At 37.0% G+C, this 24,608-nt stretch overlaps 1 protein-coding gene across 1 annotated transcript in view; it reads right to left on the bottom strand.

Moving 5' to 3' along the window:
• Positions 1–5,976: 5,976 nt before the first annotated feature.
• Positions 5,977–24,608, bottom strand: part of tmem2 (transmembrane protein 2) — a 44,206-nt gene continuing 25,574 nt past the window's right edge. Inside the window, exons 9-24 of the mRNA XM_015398922.1 lie at positions 23,105–23,310; positions 21,702–21,771; positions 21,037–21,165; positions 20,389–20,477; positions 18,499–18,630; positions 16,856–16,891; positions 16,505–16,660; positions 15,045–15,222; positions 13,674–13,889; positions 13,379–13,590; positions 12,101–12,277; positions 9,639–9,858; positions 9,471–9,566; positions 9,228–9,373; positions 9,039–9,145; positions 5,977–7,570 (exon numbers count right to left, since the gene is read on the bottom strand). Of these exons, the coding sequence (XP_015254408.1) occupies positions 7,371–7,570; positions 9,039–9,145; positions 9,228–9,373; positions 9,471–9,566; positions 9,639–9,858; positions 12,101–12,277; positions 13,379–13,590; positions 13,674–13,889; positions 15,045–15,222; positions 16,505–16,660; positions 16,856–16,891; positions 18,499–18,630; positions 20,389–20,477; positions 21,037–21,165; positions 21,702–21,771; positions 23,105–23,310 (2,370 nt within the window). The 3' untranslated portion in view covers positions 5,977–7,370. The remainder of the gene's footprint in view (positions 7,571–9,038; positions 9,146–9,227; positions 9,374–9,470; positions 9,567–9,638; positions 9,859–12,100; positions 12,278–13,378; positions 13,591–13,673; positions 13,890–15,044; positions 15,223–16,504; positions 16,661–16,855; positions 16,892–18,498; positions 18,631–20,388; positions 20,478–21,036; positions 21,166–21,701; positions 21,772–23,104; positions 23,311–24,608) is intronic.

Here is a 24,608-nt window from a genome sequence, read left to right as displayed (position 1 = left end):
TCCACAACTTGTTAATAAATCTGCAAGAAACCACCTCATTTTCCGTCTTTGCCTTTGGGTCATATACAAACCTCCACACAACCTGACAGTCATGGCACATCTCACAAAACTTTTCATTGCTTCTTCTAGTGCACATCTGACTCCTAAGCTGTCCAGAACACTTTAAAAGAGTGAAGATACTATGCAGAGAGCAGACCTAGGGACATGTTTATCAAAAGCTCCGACCGATCCTGACACAAATGTCTTTGCATGGAGGAGTTAAACTGACATTGAGCAGATTGAAGATTTACTTTACTCCTCAGGGCTGTAGGGACACAGGGAGAGCAGTAGTCATGGAGACGAACCCCTACATGGCTGTCAGGCCTGTTTAATTATTCAGGACCACCATCACTGAGCATCAGCAGGGCATCAACTGCATTCACTAAAAAGGCTGAAGGACAACTGACAACTGCATGGTCTACAGTTTGAGGTGCATTAACCTCATAAGCATGTGCCGGTAGAAGCAAGGATATCTTGGACACAGCTGCCTTCGGAAAATAGCAAAGTGATAAGAGTATTTATTGGATATTTAATCTGTTATCAATAATAACAAAAAAGATAACTAAGACCTAACATATTCTGTTGGTCTAAATTGGCTTAGAAGGCTAACAGCTAACATGAACCGATTAAATAGTTCCATCCATCCTCTCCCTCTTAATCCGCCAGGGTTGTAGTGGGGCCGTTGCCTATCTCCAGTAGTCTATGGGCAAAAGGCGGAGTAAATCCTAGAAAGATCGTAAGTCCGTAACAGGGCAACACAGAGACACACAGCATGCACACACACACTCCTAACCTAACAGTCAAGTTTTTGGACTGTGGGGAGAACATGCAAACTCCATGCAGGAAGAACGTATACTAGAAATCGAACCCAGGACCTTCTTGCTGCAAGGCATCAGTGATACAGCCTGCACAACCATGCAGCCTTGAGTAAATAATTTAATTTGTTTAAACACAAATTCTATCACTACTCCATAAAAAACAGGTAAGTTAGTTTTAAATTTATGTTCATGGGTATGCAGCTTGGAAAAGCATTACATCCTGAACTTATTTTGTTTGCATTTCATTTGCAAGTTAGAAACACAAACTGATTACTGTGATACAGCAACACAAAATAACATGAATTGGGACTTAAGAATAACCTGGAACAGTGTGGTATGCATTTGTATTCTGTTTTTCTGCGTTTATGTACCATGGAACCATCCTCTCTGCAATTCTAGCTGCAGGTCTATACATGTTCTGCATATCTAGAGACTTAAACATTAGTCCATACAGTACTTGTACTTGTACTCGTCCTCTTTTGCTTTTCTGGGACTGGGTCACAGGGGAAGCAATCTCAGCAGAAACCCAGACCTCTCTTTCCCTGAAACCTTATCTTGAGGAAGCCTGAGGCACGCCAGGACCAGCCAAGGCAGAGTCCCACTAGCGTGGCCTGGGCATTTCCTAGTCCCCCTTTCAGTGACACATGCCTGGAGCTGACTCCTCTCAATGAGAAGTGGCTCTACTCACCCTCACCCTGTCTCTAAGGGAGTGCCCGGTCATATTGTCCACTTGTGTCTGGGATAGTGTTATTTAGGTCTGACCGAGATATTATGACCATAGGTGAGGGTAGGAATATAGAACAATCTGTAAATCAGATACTATTTGTGGCTTTACCACAATGGACCGGTTCAGCATCTGAATTATCTGTTTGTCAATCTCCCACTCCTTTCCTCTGTCACTGGTAGACAAAACCCAAAGATACTGGGCTTCTACTATCATTAGCCCATATTTTTTGGGTCTATTTTTTTTTTTTTTTGCAAAATATCTTAAATTTAGGGTTTTTATTATCCTTATCTGTCTTTCCATCTCTCTGATAAGCTTCCTTGTTGATGCTAAAGAAATGCATCCATAGTTGTTTCCATGATAATGTTGCCATAACAATATTTCACAGTGGATGACATATTCAATGGGATGTATAGAGCTGGTTTCTGCCACGAACAGCATTTAGTAGAGATCCCAGAAAGATTGATTTTGACCATATGTCCATTGTGTCCATTACATGACTTATTAAAAATTTTACTCAAACTTCTGCAGGCTTTCTTCAACAGTGGCTTTCTTCTTTACATTCGTCCATAAAGATCATATTTGCACAACCAATAGAATGTCCAAATTGAGCTGTGTACCTCTGCAGCTCAGTGGGGATAAGGTCAGCTGTTGAGTTAGCACTTTCCTTTTGGCTTCTTTTCTGGCTAAAATGGTATTTTCCAACCAAATTAATTGGATAAGTATATCTTGGTAGATCTGCATGTGTCCTACTATTTTCAGTTGACCACAGGATGAAATTCAAGCAGAATTTTTTTTTTTTTGCATGGCTCTGTACTTGTGCATGCATACATTACTCAGAGGGTTTTTGGTTTTAAATTTGGCTACAGTTTCTCAATGAGGATATAGTTTCTTTGTCTGTGATTTTTTTTCTGTGGTTTCTTCAGACCCTCCAATTAAAGGCAGGTGCCTACATTTTTAATAACAAAAAGTTAAATACATGTAATTATAATGATTTTCCAACCTGCCCAGTTCATTTATTTAAATACAATTGTGTGATGTTGTTGATGATTCTCATTGTATGCATAAAATACACTGAAAATGAAATATTGATTAATTATGTAAAAATACTAAAAAAGATAAAAATCTGTCTTACAAAGCAGATCGTGTTGCCATAGCTATACCCTTTCCATGATAACTAATACAGTGAAACGCTAAAGGCTTCTGCCCACACAGGTCCCTAGTGTCATATTTTTAGCCTTGGCATTTCTCTAAATGCATTTCTACAGTTCAAAACTCTTAGTATTGCATAATTAAATTGAGCTGTTAGAAGTATATTCAGTCTCTCTATGTAGCAAAAAAAGGAGAGCATCAAAGGACACCAATAGTAACACTTTACTACAGTCTTGAAATGTGTCTGGCATCTGAAGATTCCAGCACATAAGGATCAGTTCGGGAAAAGGGGGATTAAGAAGCAAAAGATTACAGAAAAGAACTAGAAGAAAAACATTTTTATGAAAGTATTTCACACTCAACCACATATAGAGCTTTCTGTTTTTCTGTTGTTATTTTTGTCACTTGTTAGGTGTTTCACCATTGTGCGCAGATACAAACCTCAAGAATTTGCACTATATTGCCATAAGTATTTATTCACCGGGCTTGACTCATATATAAACTTAGACGACTTCCCAATCTTAATCCTTTGGATTCATTATGATAAAGGTCCTGCAGTTATACTTTAGGATGGTTGTCAACAAGGTTTATGCAATTAAATTAAGTTTATTTATATAGAGCCAATTCATAACACATCATCTCAAAGCAATAGAGACAATTCAACAAGATCAAGTTTTCTATCTAAGGAAAACCAGCTGATTGCATCGACTTATTGACTCGAAAGCCATCCCTTACACAAAGCATGTTTTGTAGCGACAGCAGGGAGAAAGAACTCTCTTTTACCAGGAAGAGACCTCCAGCAGAACCAGGCTCAGTGTGAACGACCATCTGCAGAGGCCGACTGGGGTTCAATGAGACAGAAGCAGAGATGGAAAAGGAAACAGAGATATAAAAGGCAACTGTCAATCAGCTCCACAGGGGGCCCCTACCAGGTAACACTCAGCCAGGTAGACAAGCTCCAAACCAGCTCCCATGTCAGTGGATGAAAGAGAGCACATACAGTTAGTCACAGCCAGAGAAACAGGACCACACTGAAAAACAGTCCAAGCTCCAACATCTATAAACAAAGGTGTTGATAGCAGCAGCATAGCTGATATTTCTCTCCAGGATGGTGTCACAACCAAACAGTAACAGACCAGATGAAGCTACTATGATAAGAAAAAGAGAGTATAAAATCAGAGATTGAACTAACAAATACTGCAGAATGGGAGAATAGAGATAGAATGAAGCAGAATGATGAAAAGAGGTTCCTATGTCCTCTAGGAAACTAAGCCTATAGCAGCATAACACTAGAGATAGCCCAGGATAACCTTAGCCACTCTTACTATAAGCTTTAAAAAGGAACGTTTTAAGCCTTTCATTAAAAGTAGGCAGGGTGTCTACTAACGTATTATGAGCATTTTGATGAGCTCCCTCCAGGAGACCTTTTGTAAGGTCAGATACTGATGTTGGATGAGAAGGCCAGGCTCAATCTCTGCTCTAATTCAATCCTATGATCTAAACAAAACCTTGTAAATGGCACCAGTATTGGGAGTATTTTTTTTTTAATGACTTTTAATAAATGCACTGTCTATGCTCTGTGAAGAGAGTTTAGCTGCAGTGAGGAGCAAGGAGCTAAGATACACGTTTGTGACACTGATTGGCTGAGGAACTCCAATGTGGGTGGATGTTAAGCATGCCTATAATACACACTGAGAAGACTAATCAGAGCCACTGATTCACTGAGAGCCCTCCTAAAGAGAAGCACTGGCTGACGAGCTACAGGTTTCTGTGAATTGTTTATGTGCAGGAATAATGACTTCATTTGCTTCAGTTAGAAGCATCTTTAATCTAAAAAAGCTCCTCACTTCTTCTCAACACTAAGTGACAGCTGGCTGCCCATATGTCGCTCTTTATTTTCTGTTATTCACTTCTTTTCTGGAATAGTGACCCCTGTCTAGTTCTATTGCAAAGTATATCTTATTTTTGTTCATTTGCTTGAAAAAACATTATTTCTCAGGTTCACACAATATATATATAAACAAGTGTTAAACCTCAAATACATCCAATGTACCTTATCTTATAAAAGAAACAGCTACATTAATATACTTCCTCACTTGTCCCAAAACACACACCAAAATACATTTAACCAAAAACAAATATGTCACTATACAACATAAAAAATAGTAAATAATAACTGACTCAAAAAAAAGCTGTCTTTGAGCTAGTAACAAAGTTTAAACACAGTGATTTTCTTTCAAGCAGGATTCTGGTTATTCCTGACTGTTTGCATTGCAGCACAAGCTTACGTGCATCCATCATGGAGACCTTCCACCCTCTGCAGTCTGTAGAGGAGCTGAGTAGCTCTTTTAGTGAAAGACTTTTAAACCCTGTTTCTTAACCTGCTGCAAACAGACTCTACAATGAGACACTATAAGGGCAATAACTTGTGAAATGTATAATGTGCAATTTACTATTTGAAACCCTGTGCAATAACACGTTTCTCTATATATGAATATACATCTACATAAATTCCCATGTAAGCACCCTGTGCAATAACCCTGTATAGGGATCCTACTATTAAAAAAAAAGAAAAAAGCTCTCATATATCGATGAACTGTATATATCTGATGCACCTTTTTCTTCTTTTGGCAGTTTTCTCCTTTGACTATTTGATCTGATGTAACGAGTCAATTTCTCCACTGTGAGATCAATAAATCAATCAATCAGACAAGCATGAACTATAGGGCCTTGGACATTCATTTAGATGGAGTTGTGAATCTGTGGCAAAACTAAAGTTTGCTATCCCCAGATACTCCTCCTCAAATCTGACACTGGAATAATCTAAAAACATTTCAGTTTACAGAAACGGGAAACTGAAAGGACCAACGCATTAGCAGCTATAATTGCACAGAGAAATAGTTCTGTATAGTATTGACCCAGAGATGATGGATTACAATGACATGCCTTAGTTATGATTCTTATTTATAAAATGAAATAAAACTGAAAGCCTATGTCTTATTTTCAATTCAAAATTATTTGCTTCTTGTTTCTGGTCATTTATTTAAAATCCCAATGAAAAACTTCACCCTTTTATGGTTGTAATATAACAAAATGTGTCAAAGCTCATGAGGTACAGCTGTTTTTTTCAAGGTACTATTAACATCCTGGGCAGACGGCTGTTCAGAATACCAAAAGGTTTTAGAGTACATATTGACTAAAATAAACACAAACTCTTAACAAAATATGGAACCAAAACATCAACTTTTACCAAAAGGCACATATCTTTATTCGACTGTAAAACTTATAACAATGGAAGAATATTTATGTCGAATTCTAAAATGTACAATAACTCATCAGATGACCAAAAAAGCAATAGGACAGTAAATACAACAATGACTTAACATTTCTACAGTACAATTACAGAATAATATTTACAAGGTTTCTTTAGTCAGAACGAAATATCTGGTTCGTACAGCTTAAACGCATCAGCTGAACAAAAGGCTAGAAACAGAAATATCTTCCATTTTTTCTTCTATATTCTAACAGTACAGTGGTTAAAAGGCAACACGGTTATTATTATACTCAGACTGTCACACAATCAGTCATGAACAGAAACATCTCAACACTCAGTGGGGGAAGCCCTGGTCGGTCACATCCATAAAGAATACATCATCCTAAAGTACAGCTGTATACAACTCAGCAGGTATCACATCTGTATGCATTTCTGCTCACTAAGGCTGCCCAGTATGCTTCAACAATTCAGTTATATTTTGTCAATCTGTTTTGGTAATTATGTACATAAAATAGTAATGAATGAGGCAGAAAACTGGTAAAACATTCAGTTCTGTTCAGAAAATAAATGAGGAAAAGTAATCTCTTTTTGTGCTGCAGATAAAGCAAAGTTCTTCTGACATTTTCACTGTGAAAGGTTAAATAAAACATGAAAAAGAAGCTCCAGTAATACCAAGTAGGAATCCAAACAAAGGTGCTTAAAACTTAAAATCTTTCAGCTGCACAATAATCAGGAGAGGTTTTCCAGTTAAAATTCAGGTAGAAAACTTATTGCAGATTGGAGTATCATTGTTCATTTTCATGTCTTGTCATATGCTAGGACCTCTAACCCACTGGCTTTGATTTCCTACACTACAGGCTTTAACCTGGACTAACATCGCTTTGTACTTACATTTCAAGTTTGATCAATGTCTACTTTCAGGTACAATAGTTTTTTTGCAGAATTTCCTTTAGGTTTCTGAGAACCTAATCCCCTTGGTGTTTTTCATTTACCATTTTATTTTGCACCTGCTGATAAAAGTTTATTGTTGGCTATAACAAGCCGATTTAGTTCATCAGGTCAAAGATAAAAGAAATTGTTACTTGTTAAAGCTTTGGCTGATGGATCTATAAAACAAAAGTGCATTGACTTAAAAGAAAAAAAAAAGGCCCCAAGACAGGCCAATACTAACACACCTCCAAACAAAATCATAATAAAATATTTACCCCGCTCATATCATCACTCCTTTTCCCCACTCCATACAGGTAAACATACTTGTCTGTTAATAAATTAAGAGTTCAGCAGTTCACATTCATCAACTGGCTGTGTGTTCGTGTGCAAGTTTTTTTTTTTTTGGCTTGGCAGGTTGAAGTGTTCACATTGGCTAGTGTTGTCCTGTGGCTTTTTTCAGAAGCTCAAGGTCTTTGCGTTTTTGAGCTGCAAGTGGCGAACAGCCGTAACTCTCCAAACCCAGGGGCAGGTAGCGCTCCTGCAGCCCCAACGTGTTGTCCTCTTCTCCAGTTTGGAGCGAAACCCACGAAGGAGGCGGAGAAGAACCCAGGAATCCCCACATTGCAAGGCTGTCTGTTATGAGAGGAAATAACATCATAGAGCAACAACAATAGGGAGAAAAGAAAATATACACAGAGAAATTAGCTGCTGACCATAATCAGACAAGTATACAATTTAACGCCCCACAGCTGGTTGTAAGCTTAAACATCTAATGCTACATAAAAACAAGAATGCAAAAAATTTATCTATTAAAAGTATTAGTGAGGCTTTAGCACTGAGCAAGCAATGCATACAGAACAAAAAAAAAAAAGGAGGTCTATTTAAAATGAACGATTTTGAACTTTTTCTGTTTCTCTCTTGAAAGAGATTGAGAGAGAACACAATTTCCTGCTGGTAACATAAAGGCTAAACTAGAGTCCTGCACGGGTCCAGTTTTACCAACCCGCACCCGCCCGAATCGTTAGGATGACTACCGAACCCGACCGGTCACCCGCGGATATCTTCAATTCACATCCGAACCCGACCCGTTGATATTTAACCCGCAACCCGACCCGTTAACACATCAAGTAATAGGCTATACTACGCTGCGCTGCAGAACAGCGCCATTAACACTGCAGCAGACGTGTATGCTCTGAGTGTGGCCTTTTTAGAGGGAAGCCCACACTGCCGGCAGGGCTTTAAGCTACAACAAGGATGACCCCAGACAGTGCCTGATTAACATAACATTTCTGATGTCCATAACAATAGACACGCATAAAAAAATAAAAAAAAATTAAAAATCACCAACTACCCGCCCGCACTAAAAATAATATCCGCCCAACGCCCGACCCGTTTATTTTTATTTATGTATTTTTCACCCGCAAAAGAGCATTTTTGCGGGTGACCCGTCGGGTACCCGACCCGTTGCAGGACTCTAGGCTAAACCTATCAAATATAGGTTGCTATGCTTTCTCCATCGGACCTATTAACCTCTTGCTATTATGGGACATACTGGATAAGGAGGTATTGGTAGCAGGGATCTCCAAACAGCACTACGTAACTTCACTAAGTAGTACAATGTTGACCTTTAATAACAATTTGTATACGTTGATTTTTACAGCTTTTCATGCTGAATTTATTCAAATATGTAAACGTAGTTTTAGTTTTTGAAGGTTTCAAAATCCTCAATTGGGGATTTAAATTGGGGAAATTAGAAATATGCTGTCCAGGGAAGATGTTGAGAATCTAGTCCATGCATTTCTTACTTCTAGGTTGAAATAATGTAATGCTTCACTATCAGGAGGTCCTGAAACTGCGGTTAAGCCTTCAGCTGATCCAAAATGTTGCAGGCGGAGATTTCTATCGTAATCAATCAAAACTCATATTGCAGTAAAAGGATTTGCAAAACTTTGATTTTATGTCAACTTGTAATATTGATTTGAAAGAAAAATCTAAATGAGCTCAGATAAAATTTAGCAAGTTAATGCTTTACGAAAACCAGACAACACAAGTTCTGATCAGCGATTCTCTAAAGAAAAAAAAAAAAACTTAGTATATTTACCTTTTTTGTGCAGATCAGCAGCTTTAGCAAAACCAAAAGAAATCAGAAGTGGAGCCACGTCCACCAGCCCCTCAGGCTGACCTCGTGTTGCTAAGAGTACTATTGACCTGGAGACAAGCAGAAATGTTAGGACAGCTTTTTTATGGGCTCTGGCTTGTTAACTGAATCGTCCTCCTTCCATGAACTCACCGCTTTGGGATTCCTGTTTTTAGAAACTGTTTCATCTTTGTGTCTACCTTCTTAAATGAGACTTTTTTGGTGACTTTTCCCGAACAGGCATCCACAGAGACCAGGAAAAACCCAGTCTGAGAAAATTGCATGGTAACCTCATTTACCTGAAGGGCAACAGGAAACATTTTCAGTAGAGGAAACTAACAAGTGGGACTAATAAAAACGTTTAACATCTGTGTTTATAGAGTGCTGCAAACTCACAGTAATAAAGGAGTCATTATGTCCTTTCTCTTTGCTGCTTAAAGACTTAACTTGTGTGTGAAGGTAGGACATCCAAGGCTCACTAGAAAACACCATCTGAAACGACAACGCCACACATGATAAACTGTTCTGCTTTGTTTCTTAATGTTAAAATGCAATAAAACAAACCTTCTCAGCCCCACAGTCTTTGCAAAGCTGCGTGTTTTGAGCTGGCAGAGGCACCACAGCTGAGGGGGGCTTGGAGTACTTGGGATAGGCCTTAGCGGTACAGTTGCAGGTCTGTTTGGACGATGTAGTGGCTGTGATTTTTACTCTTTCGCAGCCTTTGGTTGAGCAGTAGCTGTGGCCATCCCGTCCATGCCGGGCTCGGAGGTAAAACCACAGTAAGCTGTAAGTTATTTCACAAGCACAGCAGGAAGAAACGGTTCAATAAGCTTTTAGAAACGTGGAGCCTCAGAGACAGCTAAAATGAAAACTGATGTGGCGACCGTGAGAAAGCTGACCTTTATAGGTGAACATCTGTCTGTATTAAAACCCAAACTAAGCATCAACAACTCCCCAGACCTCTTCATCACTTGATTATATTGCAAGCAGACATGACAACGGGTCGGGGGTGAAAAGGTGAGGAGATTAAATCTCTCTAGGGGGGTCGAGAAGACATGCTCCTCTGGAAGTATATGCGGTACTATTTAATATAAAAGCACTAATCTACCACACTCTAATTAAAATAATAAAGCAAAGTTACAGGTCATTATGAATGTTAAATCTTTATACATCATCAGGGAGGAAATTCTTACAAGTTATTTCCTTTTTCATCCCTTCAAAGACAGACATTCTTTATGTTAAGACTATTTCTCATATTTCAAGCATTTTACTTCTATTTATTAATTTTTTTTAAAGTACTTAACAATAAATATCCAGTCATCACTGATTAACTCCCATCACAGCAGTAGATGGAGAAGCTTTTATTGGCAGTGTGATAATGAATCTTAGCATGGATGGTTATCATTTTAGCTAAACTCTAGCTGCTGCAACACCTACAGCACACTTTGTTAAAAGACAGATTTGTAACAATTTTATTTTAACACGTTAACAAAAACTTAACTTTCATAACTACGTATAACAGTTTTACTCTTGTGACACCCCCTGAAGTTTTTGAATCACATCATATGGACTTATTATCCAAGTTAAACAGATTATCTAAGACTAACCAATGGCATGAAGATTCAGAGCTTAATAAAAAAATATAAATTTACAAAAAATTGAAAAAAAAACTGCATAGAAATACAGGGAAAATTTGACATCTTATTGGACTAAATCAGAACTAGAGGAATTATGAGAGAGAACTAGTCAAGGAAGGTGGATACACTGCAGAAAATTTAAATCTCAAGTAATTTTTTCTTAGAATAAGGGCATTTTTTTCTTGAATTGAGGAGGTAAGTGAGACACTTTGCCAATGGAACAAGACAATTCACATTTCAAATAGGACAAACAATTGCATTGTCTTCTTTCAAGTGCATATTATCTAATTATCTTATTTTAAGAGTAAAAAAAACTTATTCTGTTGGCAAATAATCATATTTACCTACTCAAATGAAGGCTAAATACACTTGATTTAAGAAATGTTTACTTATTTCTAGATCGTTTTTGCAATGTATACCTTTACATCTGGGTTTATATCCTATTAAAACAGGGAGCTGTTCTTTCTTCCATATTCTGGGTACCAGCACTGACTTCAATGGTATGCAGTATTAGCCATACATAATCCAGGTAGCAAGTTTAATCACTGAAAGCTAATGTTAGCTTGTGTCAGTCAACGTCACCTTAAAGCCTATTAAGGTGCATTGCAAAAACAATCTAGAAATAAGCAAAAATTTCTTAAAATAAGTCTATTTCCCCTTAAATTTAGTAGGTAAATAAGATGATTTACCAATGGAATTAGTATTTGTGCTTTTATTATAAGATAATTTGATACGATGCACTTAAAATAAGACAATTCAATTGTTTTTTGTTATTTTTAATGTAAATTGTCTTGTTCCATTGGTAAAGTGTGTGACTTACCTCATTAGTTCAAGAAAAAATGCCTTTATTTTAAGAAATAAATTACTTATTTAGGTTTCTATTTTTTGCAGTGTGGTAACATCCGCCCAAGTACAATAAACCAAATCATGGAATTGTTAACAGCTGTCTGTGCTGAGGTCAGCTTACAACTCCCGCTTTGATCAGCCCGACCCAATCAGGTAACAGAGAAGGTGCAAATAGTTGTAAACTGTAGCTCTAAGAAGGGAAACATGTTATATAAGTCAAGGCTTTTCACTGCTATCAAGTTTAACTAAAGACCTACACTGCAAAAACCATCTGGAAATAAGTAACATTTCTTAAATCAAGAGTATTCACTCTTAATTAGAGTAGGTAAATAAGACGATTTGCCAATGGAATGCATATTTTTACTCTTAAAGTAAAATAATTAGGACCCAATGCAATAGTTTTTTTAAGTTAAATTTTATGTCGATTAACAAAGCGTTTCACTTATCTCCTCAATTCAAGAAAAAATTACTTATTTAGATTTTAATTTTTGCGCAGTATAATAAAACCATTTCTAAAAGGATAGAGTCCTTGGATTTGCTCACCCAACAGGTTGGTCAAAGAAGTACTTTCTTTCTGTGGACTTCAGCTGGGCCAGCGAGGAAACGGGGCCATAATCAACAATGTCATCAAATGTATTTCTCTGCCTGTCATAGATGTCACTCATGATCTGAAACGTTGTGTCTGATGGGTAACAGAGTCCAACCAGAACCCAGTCATCTCTAAAGAAAGAAAGAAGACATAACGCATGTTTAGGATGACAGAAAACATACGTTTACTTAACCAACATTTCTGTAATAATGTTTTTATTGGTCTGATGTAATATTCTCATTTTAAATGTTTTTATTTTAATTGGAAAGCAATAATATACAGAAAGTCATAACATATATATAAAACACTTAATCTCCAATGGTATGGTATTCTTCATTTATTCACTCTTCTGAACTTAAACAGTGCAGCAGGCATTTAATTCATCATCTGTATGTCAATACTGTTTAGATTCACCTTTCCCTGCAGGCTTGAGCTTACACATCTATAATCTAACATTTATGCCCACTCATCTTTGCCAAATAGAGAAAGTTGAGTCATGCTGGAGTGAGTAAGTCACCTCTATCTGGACTTCTGTTCATTCTAACATGAATTAGCTTGATCTAAATGCTCAATAGTAACTCAGCTGAATGTTTAGGAGCGCTCTCCCACTGGAAGATGGACCACCTCAGACTCAAGCCTTCTGAAGCCTCTAACTTTAGCTCCACCCATTATTGTATCAACTCTCTTCTGCTTCTCAGATGGATCAGCAGATTTGCAGCCGCAGGATACAAATTCCACCTTTGAAGGAAGGATTGAACTGTGAGATGTTCAAAGTTTGAGATATTTCACAACTTTCTCCCTGATTTTTTTTCTTCATGGTGCCTTCATGTCTCCATTCCTGTCCCCTAACAAACTTCTGAGATCTTTACAACACAGGTGGATTTATACTCGTAATAAAACAAAGCTGGGCTCTAATACGGTAGGTGGGAAATGGTTATTTGGGTTTTTATTCAGAAGTTTCAGTGTAAAAGGGTTCTGAAACAAAAACACGACAGACCTTTAGTCACTTTTTATTCTTAAAAAGGTTTTTAAAAGCCATGAATAATTTTTCCTTCACTTTATAATCATGCCTTTTTTCCACCGTGGTTTATCAAATAAATTCCATCCAAACATACTTTAGTGTTTAGGATTGTTCAAGTTCAAGTCTATAGATACTTTCAGGCTGCTGTATTATGACATTATGAAAATCTAACAACCAAAGATCATTTGTTCTAAACATGAGATCTACTCGCCTATCAAAATTGATGAGAGAGAGGACGACCTCTCTGGGCGCAGGTCCATTCCAGTGCATAGTGTAGCTCTTGCTCATCATCAGGATAGGCTGGTATTGTTGAGATGACGCCCCCTGGCTGTTAATCCCTCTCAGCACCAGAGGTGCGTCAGGGTATTCATCTCTGTTGATAGACAAACTCAGGCTGGGGGCTCCCCATGTTTGAATGTAGACCTGAAGGAAGAAAGGTTTGTAGAGTAAAAACCAGAAGGATGTAAAGAGAAAGAGGGAACCACGCAGATCCTGCCATGCACCACCTGAGAATAGCGCCCGCTGCAGATGACTCCATTCCACCGGGGAATTTTCTGACAGTCGGGATGCTGGATTAGATAATTGTCTGCTCTGCCGACATACGCATCTCTGTAACCCGTTACTGACCCGTCCAAGTCATGAAAGATTGAGTTCTTGTCCCCATCCAGGTCGTTTTCATCGAACCACTGTCCAGGACGACCGAAGAACACTCGAAGAGCCACCTGAGGAAAATATTAGAAGAGATGTAAAAGGTACCTAATGGCTTCGTTGCACACGTCAGCGCAGTTCTCCATCCTAATGAGGCATCTGGCTGAATTTTATTTCCTGTTTTGGTTTCACATTCTTTTAAGTTGCTTAAATAAAGATTAAAAGCTTAGTTGTTTTTTGTTTTTAATTTGAAGTGAAACTTTCTTTAATTTGTGATGATAATCATTTCATTAAAGTGATTATCAATCACTTTATTCTTCTTGAATCATCTTCCAATTATTCCCCTATGCACCTTTTGTGTTTTGCTATGATGTACACTTGAACAGTCCTACTAGGGAGATGTGCTACATAAAGGAATTTTCCCTGCCTTAAAGATACAAATAATACCTCAATCTAAACCTTTTAAATGACTGAACATTGTTCCACAAAATTTAAGAGAAACAAATTTGTGCTAATGTCTTTGAGTCTGGAATAATTATCACATAAAACAAAAGAAAAAAATAGCTTATATTCCATTTTAGTTTTCTAATTGTGTAGTTTCTTTCAGCCTTTGTTTAATTTTTGATGGTTTCTAATTTATGTATTTATTTGTTTTCAAGAGTTTAAATAAATGGAGCAACGGACACCAAATGATGTTCTGCTGCAATACGCAATGCAACCAGAAGAGGCCAGCAGTGTTTCACTATTGTTTTTTTCACAGATTAAGAAGTTCCAAATCTCTACTATTTTAATTTTAAGATCTGTAAATTTCAAAGGACTACAATAAAGAAAACAAAAGGAAGATTCCAGAATGAATGATGAAAAGAGATCCAGTCTCCATTCTCTCATAAGATTAAAAATGCAGTGGTAAAGCGCCATTACTTTACTATAGGCACAGAATTTATACTTTTTCTTTTTATATTACAGCTATAAACTACACTAACGAAAAACAAAACGATACAATGGGTTTTATTGGGAGTCAAATGATTTCTTTTTGTTTCCCAGAAAGAAAAAGGGTAAAAAGTTGAGCATTATAATCTTTTATGACATGCATATTAGGAATAATAAGACAATGCAAAGCTACCAGACACTGCCGTCCAACTAAACAAGACATGCAAGATGAGAAGAAAACTGAAGCAGCCAAGAGTAAAAAGTTTCTCAGTTCAGTTTAAACAATACTATCTTCTTACATTAGGGTGGAAGCTGAGCTGGGACAGGTTGTTTCGTGGGGTCAGCTGCCAAGTGTTCTTCAAGTTGAAGCCAACTGCACTGGTGTAGCGCTCCAGTGTAGGGATGAAACCTCGAAACGTACTCTGGGTAACACGCACTGGACCGTCATAGATCTGGAAACCTCGGATTGGGAAAGTCCTGAGGTGGACATCAACAGGGACAAACCATATAAAGATGGAAAAGATTAAAGCTTCAATTTTAATTTCTAGTTAGATTTAAGATAAGAATAAAACTTTAAAATGAAAATAATAAAATGATAACTTAAGTAAGCGTTATGCTACCTAATCATACCAAATCAGTTCCTTCCAACGATTCATACGCTTCTACAGATACTGACAGCAGCTTCCAGCTATTTAGAGCCCTAAACATTTTTTGAGAATTATTTCTAATGATGGAGAAGCTGGTGGTGAATAGCATTTACTGAACATTTGGATTACAATTCATAAAAATACCTTTTTAAGCTGCTAAGTCGTTTCAGAAACACAACTCTTTTGCAGTTTTTGCCAGTAAAGCTTAAAGCTTCAGACAAATTCCTTTTGCCGAGGCTCAGCACTTCTCAGCATTACAGGATTTGTCAATTTGTCACGGTATCATAGCAACCAAAGCTATATGTCAAGGAGCAAATGAAAGGGCAAGGGCATTTTTAAAAAGAAAATAGGAGCATGCACTATTAGTAATAGTTATAATAACCAAATGTGGACATTTAAGAGGATTAAACGTATCAAAGATCTGGCACAAAAAAAAGACCTGTGTTCAGACTATTTAAGGGTTATGACTCATTTTAGCAAATCCAAGACTTCTTTAAATGTTTAAAACAATACAGAAACCATTTGTTGTAAATTAAAACAATTAAAGAATCCTTTAAAAATCTGTCTCCTCTTCTTTAAGAGGAGACAGATTTCCTTTATGTCCTAAACAAACAGAAAACATTTACAGTTTTGCCCAATAACTAAAAACATATTTTTGAACATTTGGTTCTTCTATATCCTAAGAACAGAGAGTTATAAAAAGTAATGTGCTCTTAAGTTACATAAATTATTAATTTGATCCAAATTTGTCACAAGTAAACAATTGCAATGCAGGTTTAATTAAAGGGGCAGTCTGTGCTTAAAGAAGCTGCTATATAAACCCTTTTCATGCAGAAAACACACTGACCAGGAGTTAATCTCTAATACAATTCTGTCTTTAAGAGAAAGTCTAATTGTTCTAAAAGTTACCACACTTTTCATAAACTGCCGAAAATATCATGAGAAGGAAATGAGTCAAACAGAACTTCTTTTCACAAGTTGATCTACAGTGAAGAGTGGCTGTGGCACACATGAGTCAACCCTACCAGCTACCTGACTGCCTCTGCAGGAGTTTTCCCATTCAATACCATTCTGCTTCTACCTTCATTAATCCCCATTTTTCTTAACCTTACTTGTTTCTTGGCAGTGTCCGCATCTTTCCGTCAGTTCCTCCCATCCCCCAGTATTTATTCTGTCCTCCGTTGGTGCCTCTGTTTCGGCTCTCCCCAACAAACAGGGACTGTGTCACCTCCTGGCTGGACCCTTCATCCTTAGGGTAGCTGCCATCACTGCAGAGAGTACGCAGTATTATGTGATGTATTCAAACATGCTTGCAAATTATACTCTAAACAAAAAAGATTATAAAGAAGAACAAGAAAAAGAGATATCTGCAAACATAATTACCTGTAAATGATTAAAATGGCAAAAATTAGGAAAATTATCTGGAAACGTACAGGAAAAAAATGAAATAATTCATAACAAACCTGGCAAAAGACAGTCCCACTCCATTGTCTGCAAAGCTGCAAAAAATGCAGAAAAAATGCTGTAAAAAAAGCTACACATCGAGTAGACAGGGTACATTTTGGAGTTTTCAGAAATAAAGAACAGAAGGTAGAACAATATTTAACATAAAAAAAAACACCTTTAACTATTCCATAAAATATATAGATTCTCAGAATAATCACCTGAAATAAAAAAAAAGTAAAATCCTGCACCTTGTTCGTTACTATATTGATCTTTTATTGACGGAAAACCAAAACTACCATAAATGAAAAAGAAGCTAACCCCTTTAAAGCATAAGTTACTGAAATCAATCATATGTAGTGATTCAGTTTCACAAACACTCAGGCCTGATATCTACAGAATCAATAAACTACATAAATAAAAAAGTAACATTTCCTGATTTAAAAAAGGACTGTCATTTGGGATTGCAGAGAACCACAGTTAAAGCTGTGGACCTTTCTAATATAATGTTTTTATATCACAAAGAACTGTAATAATGGATAGCCAACACATCCCAGAGTTACAAACTTGCATTTTACATTCTTCTGCAATATTTTTTTAGTTGCAACAAGACTCCCAGTAGAAGATGATCGACATTGCTCAAAAAACTAAACTAAAAAGTGAAACTGAACTAAAGGTCAGACATGAGAAAAATGAAACTTAGGCACATTAATCGAATTATATAAATATAGCAATTTACAATAGTTATTACTTTTGCAGCCCAGGGTTAGAACCTTAGAACCAGAACCAAATTGAAGCACTAAAGGAACACTTTGCCCATCTAAGCTCAGTGTTCAAGACTCAACAATGATGAAACAACTGAGTGAAAATTAGATTAATCTCCAAGAGTATTAAAGGTCAAAAATCACTGCAATGAATCCCAAATCCCACATCTAGACAGCGATAAAGACATTGGTGAAAAATTAAAGAACTAATAAGGAAGAAGAGGGATTTCTTGGAGAGTGTTTATCCAGTTATATCTGGTTTTGCTCTAACAGTCGTTCAGAAGCAGAAAATCACAGCAACAGTCAAACATGGTGATGGTAGAGTAATGGTCTGGGACTGCTTTGCTGGTTCAGGGCTTGGATCCATATATCTTTACCAGAGTAAAAACCAACTGAGATGATTCAGTGAACCTGATTCTAAACAATTCAGCTAAAAGAATAGGCCAATCCCGTTGCTAAAAAAGAATTAGACCTCCTTCAACAAATAGCATGTTTTAAATTAAGTGAAAATGAAGGTTTGGATCAGATGCTTTGATTCTTAAAACATGATGATCTTGCGGTTTCTTATTTATTCATTAGATTCAAAAAAAGGAACCCAGAGCACATTTTCACACGCCATGGTCCATATTTAGTTTATTAATCGTTAAATTGACAGAGTTTCCACTAATGACTGTAAAATGTTATATTCCTGAGAAGAATGTCTGAAAGAGAATATCAGATTTCAGAGGGATCTGTGTGAACCCGAAATAAATGTGTCTTAAATAAAATGTAGAACAGAATAAAATCATTTACATAGTAGTTCCAGCAAAAACCTTCATCCTAGACATAATACAATTTTTCTTGTGCATGCGTTTATTTTCGTCTTTCAAACATGTTAAAGAGTCGTAGATTTGTCTCACCCAGAGTTCTGGATGATAATGTCTCCCCCTCGTATCCATGCTCCCAAGTCATTGTTCTTGAATGAGATCAGAGAGTCAATGACTGCGGCCACTCGAGGTTGACTGGGGTCAGCATTCTGGTGGGGTCGAAATCTGACAAAAAGAAAAGATCATAACCAATAATAAAGATAATATTGTTGGCCCATTTCTCTCTTTCATTATTTAACAGTCAAAAAAAAGGGTTTCCCACTTTAACATTTTAAAACCTTGGCATACTCCTGCACACATGCCATGTGAATGTATTTGAGAGCAGCAGCCAGCAGTCTCAGAGGACACATCAGATTTTTCTCCCATCCAGTTGGGGGCTGTATTTGGATAGGTAGCAGAGTGGAAACTCCATCTGTAAAGCCTTGTTTTCTCTGTCAACACAAACCTGACAGGAATCCCACTAAAATGCACCAACACACTATAAAACCGTACACCTATCTTTCTCAGTCGACGGCCGTGTCCCGGTGCGTCTCCATCAGAGTAATACCGATAACTTTGTTCATGACCATTAATTAGCTCTGGCATTAAACAAATATGTTAGTAAACCGCACATTCCTTCATGTTTACACAGTGTAATTAAACATCTTGATGCATGTGATAACACGCCGCAGACCATTCAACAGTGCACATTTATAAGTTATGTGTTTACATACAGAGTCCGTGGAACATTCAACCAATTAATCAAAACTTTAAAATAAATAACCAATGTGGCCACATTTTTTTCTGTTTACATTGATTAACAACAAGAAAACTTGAGATGTTCTGTAAAATAGCAGGTGACCAGAATCTGGATCAGCTTGGCCAAAAGAAAGCTTAAAAAAAACAGCATTTTTCTGATCAGTGAATGCAACACCTCAATCTCCACCCAGTAGTACCAACAACAAGAGCCTAATTTGGAGCTTGTTTCTGATGCTATTGAATAGACATGTCTAAGATTTATTGAGACCAGTGAGAGGGATGCTGCATTTCCATTGACCATCAAACTGGACAACTTGGTATTGAATTGAATTATCTTAAAGGAAACGCATCAATTAAATAAACAAATGTTTAGTTTTTTGGGGGGGAGCTGTATTGGAAGTAGCAATTTTTCACAAAACTGCAAAGGAATCACTTTCTTCACATAACAGGAGTCAAATGATCATCAGCCTGATGTTACAACCAGTGAAAAAGACTGAGAAGGCGACAGGAAGTACCGGTACTAAGAGGATGATGAGGAGTTGCTGCATAAACAAATGTATTCCTATGTGATTTAATTGCATTTTTTTATTTAATGGAAACGGCATTTGCAAATTTGTGATTTTTCTTTTTACATTAACAGAAAATCGACAGTTTTTGCTCATTAATAATAAAAACGCAGAAACTGAAAGAGAGAGAGTTAGATTTTCAGCAGGTAACAGGAAGGCAGAACAGAGTCAAACATTGAACATGTGTGACTCATGCATCATGCTAATGTAGGCCCCCTTTTTGGAAATGTCTGGGTAAAGGTAAAACTCGATCATTTCCCAAATAAATGATCATAGTCTGCCATTTTGAAATCTTGGACATAAATATAACGCTAACCAGCAGCATTAGATGCATTTACTTTGCTGTTTTTTTATCCTTAAATAGTAAGAACCTGTTTCACACTAAACCAAACATCAAAACATCACCTATGCCCCTAAACTAACCACTGTTAATACTTTATTGGCTTATATTGTATTTCTTGAAGTGCTGTCATTTGTATTGGAAGATACATACAGAAATTAGAAATCTTCCATGATTTGCTGTCGGTGCACATTTACAAAAAAAAAAAATCTGTTATTTAATTTATCTTGCAGTCAAAACCAAAAAGCATCTATAATGCTCTCGCCCAGACATACACACCTTGGACTGTTGTCTAGACAGAGGTATTCCCGGGGATCAGCAGCGCTGGCATTCGTAGTCTTCACTCCTTTATCAATGAACAGCCCTGCCTAAGAAGATCACAGTAATAACATGATAATTTTTTCCTGAAACTAAAGTTAAGGACTAGTAATATTGGCCAAAACAACTTCAATTGATAAGCTAAACTGTTTAAATTAAGTCTTTACAATTTTTTTTTTATCTGAACATGTGATTGAAAAAAAATCATAACATATGACAAATGCAGTTCATAACAGGGTGTCTTGTGCATATGGAAAGTTATGCTGTGAGCTGAATGAAGAGAGGTTTGCTCTTTAACCGCAGGGCTCCTTCCTCTATTGGAGGCTGCTGTGGTCAGCCTGGATAAAGAGCTCACAGTTCACCTGCCTGACTTCTGTCATCACACAACAGAGGCCCATTGTAGCACTCTTCACATGTCTGTAGGTATCCACGTGTGTTCCAGTGCACATAGTTTGGCAACAAGCAGGTTTTTATGGAAAGAATTACGGTTATTGACTATAAAGATGGGATTTTCTCTTTTTTCTATGAAACAGAAGCAGAAATAGAGCTGGAGGTTTGCTTGCCTGCCTCACAATAAAGTGTGAGCAGGGCAAGAAATACCAGAAGTACCTTGAAGTTAGAGTGCACACGGTTGTTATAAAAAATCCCAAGAGGAGTGAGCTCTGCCTTGGTCTCTGGTACCAGCCCATGAGAGTCTCCAGTGGAAGAGCTGTGGAACACAAACCATATTCCAGCGTCCTGGGATGGGAAGGAAGAGCAGAGAAAAAGGTGATAATTACTATGTTTATACGACTACTGGGAACCATTCTGCAGGCAGCAGCAGAAACATACAGACAATGAGATACTTGGAGTGGGGCATTCTTGGGCTGTTTTAATGCCACAGTAATAAAAGCTGCATTTAAGGGTTTAAAGTTTGCACCGCAAATAAAACTGGCAACACAATAAAAAAAACAAATAAAGACTGGCATCCTCTTTATATGCTATACTTTCATATATGAGCTGCCTTACAAAGTTAATGCTTTAGTCTATTGCTCTTTAAGCCCTGATTCATTGAATGATCACCCAGTTACGAGCGAAATAATCTTTAATTTTCTGTCCTATTAAAGTTCAGGAACGCAAAAGTCAATGGATTAGGGATTGATGAGAAGCATTTTCTTTTTATTTATGGGGATTTGTAAAATAAACACATTTTGATTACTTGTTTTTTTTTCCTGGTGCTTTTTAATTATTTCACAACGCCCATCTAAGTGCAAAGTTAAATCTGTTGTTGTTACCTGAGAGCCAGCAGCTGCATTGCTGATCAGGTTGTTGTTGGGGTTGGCGATCCAGAATGTTGAGACTGCCCTAAAAAGAAAACACACACACACCACAACACAATGATACACATGCAAGGATGCTAAAGGAATACAAGACGCTGATCTCAGTCCATATGCTTATGAGTTCCAAAGAATCTTGCAGTCTGTTTTAAAGTCTCTCAATAAACCAGCGTTCCAACATCAGCCATGGAAACACTGGCTCTGCCAAGACTCACAATACCCAAGACGAGATTCCTGTAGACAGGTCTTTCTCTTTCCACACAGAGAATTTTCTAGTTCCTGTTATGATATAAAACCCCCAGAGAGAGGAGTTCGTTATTCCTTTGATAAAATCATCCCAGCAGTATCTGCCTCTTCCAACTTTTACTGAAAACACCCCTTCCTGATCTCATAAAAACATCTGTTTTCTCTCAAAGATGTCTGCACCTTCCTGCCCGGTTTTTGAGTGACACTGACTGAAGGATCACAGATTTTACTCTAAACTCACCGTTATGAAGTAAAAAAAATATATATATAAAAAATTGTTTATTTCCTTTTCAGAAAAATCTAAATACAGTCTTACTGATGAATATGACAATGTTAAAAGAGGGATTTATTTATAATAAAAAACACCTTGTAAACGGTTTTATATCTAACTTTGCTACCATAAATGTCACTATATTTTATAGGGGATTGCATAACAAACCAAAAAAAGAGTAGTAAATAGATTCATTGGAAGAGGGGTTTTTTTCCATAATAAAAAGTCTGAGAAGAGTGACATGCATTTGTATTTAAATTAAGTCCAGTTTAACCAACCATTTTCAGGTATTTAGAACTCAGGTGAAATAATTAGCTAAAAGCAGAGTGTTAGTTGAAGCTGAACACACATCCAACCTATGGAACTGTGCTAAAAACATTTTTGCAAAGAAAATTATCAAAAAAGGCTAATGTGGCCTGAATCCAAAAGCATGCCACACTTTTCAGATTTTTTAAATAAAATGTCCTAAAAGCCATTTATGCCTTTCTTTCAAACAATTTTGAGTGTCTCCTCTTATAGCTCATAACATAGATCAACAATAAAATGCTTTAAAGTTTGGGGTTTGATTGCCACAAGACATGAAAAAGTTCAAGGAGTAGGAATGTTTTCCAAGGTGTAGAAATTGTTTCCTTCTCTTTGCGAATGTTAATCATGGTTTCCGTACGGGCAAGATCTGATCCAACAGAGAAATAAAGGGAAGACATGTCCACACTGTATTCATATCAAGTTATGACATGCAACTAAACAACAAAGGATATCTCTCCGATAACAGATCAGAAAGTTCTGTATTTGTTGTCTCTTCTCATATCTTTAAAGAGCAAAACCCAAAGTTAGAATCTCTTACTTGCACTCTGTACTTGGTGAAGGAGTGTAGCCCTTGTAGACTTTATCCCTGATACTGGTGCACAGAGTCTCATTGCGGTCTGTTGGCAGCAGAGTCCCAGGCTGAGTCAGGAGGCCAAGGTTGTGGTAGAAAGTGTTCCGCTGTTCAATTCCGTCCTCCAGGAAAAAACAGTGACCCAACGTATCATACCCCACTGTGTTCTGCACCTAGACCAGACGAAAAAAAAAAAAAAAGACCACAAAACAGCTTCAGCAGAGTTTTTGTCACGGGAGAGACTTAATTGATGGTCAGAGTCCCCATTAAAAGGTGCTTTTCAGACAAATGTGGAACCCATTTTGGTAAACATAACATCAAGGGCAACATCTGCTTTCATCACCCCCACAGGAAAGTACAGCGAGGTCCGCAAGAGCTAAATTGTGCCTGCTGGCATAAATTCTCCAAATGTCTGAACAAATTGTTACTGAAGCTAAAGCAAAGTGAAAATACAGAAAATCTACCTTTAGGTTCCCATGTGAAGAGGAACATAGGAAAAGAATAATCCTGCAAATGTTATCCCTGATTTGAAACCAATTTCCCCAATTAAGTCAGGAATGCTTCAATTAGGAGCCCCCCAGATAACTAATCACCAAGAATATTTTTTCTCATAAAAACCCAAGAAGAACAATATTGAAATGATATAAACAGCTATTTTAAATTCCCCAATTCTCTGCTTTAAAACTAAAGTAACAAATTAGACAGAAAAGGGAAGATTGCCTGAAACATCACAACAATGGGATTGTAATTTAAGAACATTTTACAAATAAAAGAAGAAAAGTATGACCCAGATTTTCTTTTCCCCAGTCAAATAAATACTTTTGTAAGTAGATCTTCTTAACTGCTTTTGTGAGGATTTTTTTTACATTTTTCCAAAACTACACTTGGTTATTTTATGTATTCGTCTTGCAAAGAAGCTCAAGTTAAGACTGGATCAAATACATTTATGAAAACGCCTATTTTCTAGACTTACCAAAGATTCTAGGGTCTGGACTTTGGATCATTCTAACACATGAATATGCCTCATCTAAACTCTTAAATAGTGGCTCTGTGGTTTGTTTAAAGTCGCTGTTCTAGATGGTGAACTGCAGACCAAAATGTTTTGCTTCCCCTAAAACTGATTTCTTTCCAGCCACTTAGAACAATTTCCATTTCACTATTGAAGTAAATGAAAGCTCCAGCATCATGCTGCCACCAACCTGCTCCATAAGATGATGTGTTAAATGCTAAATAACACAGTAATAAACTCTAATTACTTATGAAATAACTTAAGTGATTACATTAAACTTAAAGTGTTAACATCACAATGTGCTGGTTAAGATTCTCAGTCATCCAGGTCATAGTCATTCCAGAAAAGTTAAAAAAGTTGGAGAAAAAAAACCCGCTGGACTTTGTTTTCCAAGTTTGAAGACGTTTCACTTCCAATCAAGGAAGATTTTTCCATTTAAAATGTCTGGATTAGCGTTTAGTT

The sequence above is a fragment of the Cyprinodon variegatus genome, unplaced genomic scaffold (assembly GCF_000732505.1).
Source record: "Cyprinodon variegatus isolate N-32 unplaced genomic scaffold, C_variegatus-1.0 Scaffold973, whole genome shotgun sequence".
In the NCBI taxonomy this organism is placed as follows: Eukaryota; Metazoa; Chordata; class Actinopteri; order Cyprinodontiformes; family Cyprinodontidae; genus Cyprinodon; species Cyprinodon variegatus.
The sequence above is the reverse complement of the archived record's forward strand: the minus strand, read 5'-3'. Positions and strand labels throughout refer to the sequence as shown.